Source organism: Trematomus bernacchii, unplaced genomic scaffold (assembly GCF_902827165.1).
Source record: "Trematomus bernacchii unplaced genomic scaffold, fTreBer1.1, whole genome shotgun sequence".
NCBI classification, from domain to species: domain Eukaryota; kingdom Metazoa; phylum Chordata; class Actinopteri; order Perciformes; family Nototheniidae; genus Trematomus; species Trematomus bernacchii.
The window spans coordinates 1,587,168-1,590,514 of record NW_022987966.1 but is presented as its reverse complement, the minus strand read 5'-3'; the positions used below and the strand labels follow the sequence as shown (position 1 = coordinate 1,590,514).

At 46.0% G+C, this 3,347-nt stretch overlaps 1 protein-coding gene across 1 annotated transcript; it reads left to right on the top strand.

Moving 5' to 3' along the window:
* Window positions 1–1,213: 1,213 nt before the first annotated feature.
* On the top strand, window positions 1,214–3,130 carry LOC117471044 (piggyBac transposable element-derived protein 4-like). Its single transcript, XM_034115825.1, has 2 exons — window positions 1,214–2,500; window positions 2,668–3,130. The coding sequence occupies exons 1-2, from the start codon at window positions 1,214–1,216 to the stop codon at window positions 3,076–3,078; spliced, it is 1,698 nt and encodes a 565-aa protein (XP_033971716.1). The 3' UTR covers window positions 3,079–3,130.
* The last annotated feature ends 217 nt before the right edge of the window (window positions 3,131–3,347 follow it).

Sequence of the window (3,347 nt, the reverse complement as noted above, 5' to 3'; positions counted from 1 at the left end):
TCTCCCGCTGGTCCAAACAAAGTAGGAACAGCATCGTTCTTCAGTGCCCTACGCTGTACATATCCGGCATGAATCGCTGAAAGGTTTGTGAAGCTTTGTTTCGTGAAATGCTGGCAGAGGGTGTGGCCTCTGGGTATTCCCACGTCAGAGTACCCAGGAAGTAAACAATGGAAAATGAGAAATCTCCAACGAGGCGTTTTGGGGCAGCATAGACTGTGTTAGAGTTTTACTCGCTACAAGGTGTACTTTGAGGGTTTTTGACTCTGCAGACCGTTTACATGCATAAAAACCTTCATAACACACAAGGGGACGGGTAATAACCGGAAAAGCATGACATGGGCCCTTTAAGCTAACTCTGTGTAGCACATGGTGAGCTGTTTATGCCTCCTACAGCTGTGACCAATGTGACCCAGAATCAATTTTTAAGATGCATGGTGTAATCTTTTTAGGAGTGGTATTCAGTGGCATTTCCATCCTGGGGAAGAAACAGGTCAGCAGCTCCTTAAGCCTTAAGAGTCCCTGGGGCCATTTTTCAGCCATTCGGGTTTTCATGTTCATGCCATTTTGGCTGTGTTGAATGAATATTGCTCAAACTTGCCAGAGGATATTCTTTTTTAGTTGTATATTGAATTGTCGTCTCAGTTTTTTAAATTAGCCTAAAATGGCTAAGCTACACAAAAACCGACACATTTGTTCCTAGCGGCAAAAAATGCCCCATTGAAAACCATTGAAAATGCTTTTTTTCACCCCACATTTATCTTATCATAAACTCTTGATTTCCTTTATGTTAAGATTTCATTTTGGACTTCTAGCTTTCAATTTTCAATTTTTACATTTGTCTACAAGATGGCGATAATTTTAACCCTTTGAAGCCTGCAGCAAAATGTCACCCTTTTTACTGTTTTCTGCAAGGGTCACTTGCTACTGAAATGATATGTGTGTGTCGCTTTTGATGTTGGATGTGTGTGCGTGTTTGTGTGTGTGTGTGTGTGTGCGTGTTTGTGTGTGTTTGTGTGCGTGTGTGTGTGTGTCCAACTTCAAAATACTTTTCTCTTAGAAGGCCACACTGCGTAATAATCTAATTCAATAATAAAAACAATGAGTTGCGAGAACCAAAACAAAATTGGACTTTGTTTTGGTTCTCGCTCAGGTTGTTTATACAGGTGCACTGGTTATAAGTATTACTATTAGTGCAGGAGTAGTCTTTTTGGAGATGGCAAGGCATTACAGCACACAGGAAGCTCTGGACATCATCATGCACTCTGATTGCGAGGATGGCTCCTCATCCTCCTCCGTGGACTCTGAGGCTGACACAGAAGAGGCCTCAGAGTCCACGGAGGACGCCTCAGAGGTGGGAACAGACCAGCTAGAGTCCAACTCAGACTCATCTGAAACTGAGAGCGGAGGGGAATTGGAGGAAGCAGCTGCAGGATGGACTTTACAAAAATGTAAAGTGTTTTGGTCTCCCACAAACACTGAGACACTCCGCTACGTCCCAGCAGCCAGAAGTTTGATCCCGGGACCAACACACTATGCTGTCGCCCGAATCAGTGACCCGGCATCCAGCTTTGTACTGCTGCTGACAGATGACATCCTGCAGCATATTGTGTCCATGACAAACCTGCATGGGAGACGGTCAATTGCAGAGTGGCGAGATATGGACACAGAGGAACTGCAGGCTTACGTGGGGCTGCTCATTTTGGCCGGTGTTTACAGGTCAAAAAATGAATCGACCCTCAGCCTCTGGAGTGAGAAATCGGGACGGAGCATTTTCCGAGCCACGATGTCCCACAAGAGGTTTCACCAAATCAGCCGAACACTGCGGTTCGACGACAAGCTATCCCGACCGCGGCGCCGTGATGACAAGCTGGCTGCCTTCCGCAAAGTCTGGGATATGTGGACGCACCGCCTGCCGATGCTGTTCAGCCCATTCAGCGACGTCTGCGTGGATGAACAGCTCGTCCCATTCAGAGGCAGGTGCAGCTTCAAGCAGTACATGCCAAAAAAGCCGGCCAAATACGGTATAAAGATTTGGGCAAACTGTGATGTAAAATCATCCTACGCCTGGAGACTGCAGGTGTATACAGGCAAAGCAGCTGGCAGTCGTCCTGAAGTTAACCAGGGGATGAGGGTGGTCCTGGAGATGACAGAGGGGCTCCAGGGACACATCATTAACTGTGACAATTTTTTCACGTCCTTCGCCCTGGCTAAGGAGCTGCTCAGGAGAAAACTGGCCCTGGTTGGCACAATTCGCCGAAACAAGCCTGAGCTTCCCCCTATTTTGCTCCAGGCAAGAGCGAGAGCGGTCCTCTCCTCCACCTTTGCCTTTACGAAGACCCACACACTGGTCTCTTACATCCCTCGACGGGGCAGGAATGTGCTGCTTCTAAGCACGAAACACCGCAGTCCAGACGTAAGCGACGAAATGAAGAGAAAGCCAGTCATAATCAAAGACTACAACCGATGCAAAGGAGGTGTCGACAACCTTGATAAGTTAGGTGCCATTAGGCATCAGTTACGCACACATGTATTCTTCTTATATTCTTGTCTGAAATATATGTAGGTTTTTTTCAAATGAGCATTTTCCTATGAAATAATTAATATTTGCATCATGAGAAAATGCTTGGAATCATGTATTCAAATTGTCTTGTTTTATGTTTTTGTTAGGTTGTTTCCACCTACTCCTGCAGGAGGAGAACAAATCGCTGGCCACTTGCCCCCTTCCACAACCTGGTTGACATTTCCCATTACAACGCCTACGTCCTGTGGACATCAATCGAGCCATCCTGGCAGCAGCAGAAACCGTACAGGAGGAGGCTCTTCATTGAAGAGGTGGGAGAAATGCTGGTGACCCCACACATCAAGAAGAGAGGGCGCCTTCCCCGCTCATCAGCCGCTGCAACAATGGTGTCAGATCTGCAGGGTGCTGCTGCAGGCCCCTCTCTCATCAGTGAATGGAAGAGCAGGAGGCAGTGCAACTTTTGCATGGACAGAAGAGTTTGCAGCACCTGCTGCAAATGTGGGAAATTCATATGCAAGGACCACAGTCTGTCCATTTGCAGCCCCTGCTCGACCTGAGCTGAACTCTCACAGCCAGACACACAGTGTTCATTCAATGTTCATCTTTGTAAAATAAATGTTTTTCTGGTTCAAAATGGTCTTGTATTATTCATTTTAGTCAGGCTGGAGTAGTTTTAAAAGATTTAGGAAAAAAATAGGAATATATCATATTTTTATGGCAGTTTTTGTGAGGGTGGCATTTTCTGGCCTTAGGAACACGAGTGTGAGTTTTTGTTTAAATCTAACACTGCAAAAAAAATAACAATGCATTCAAATTAATGTTGCTG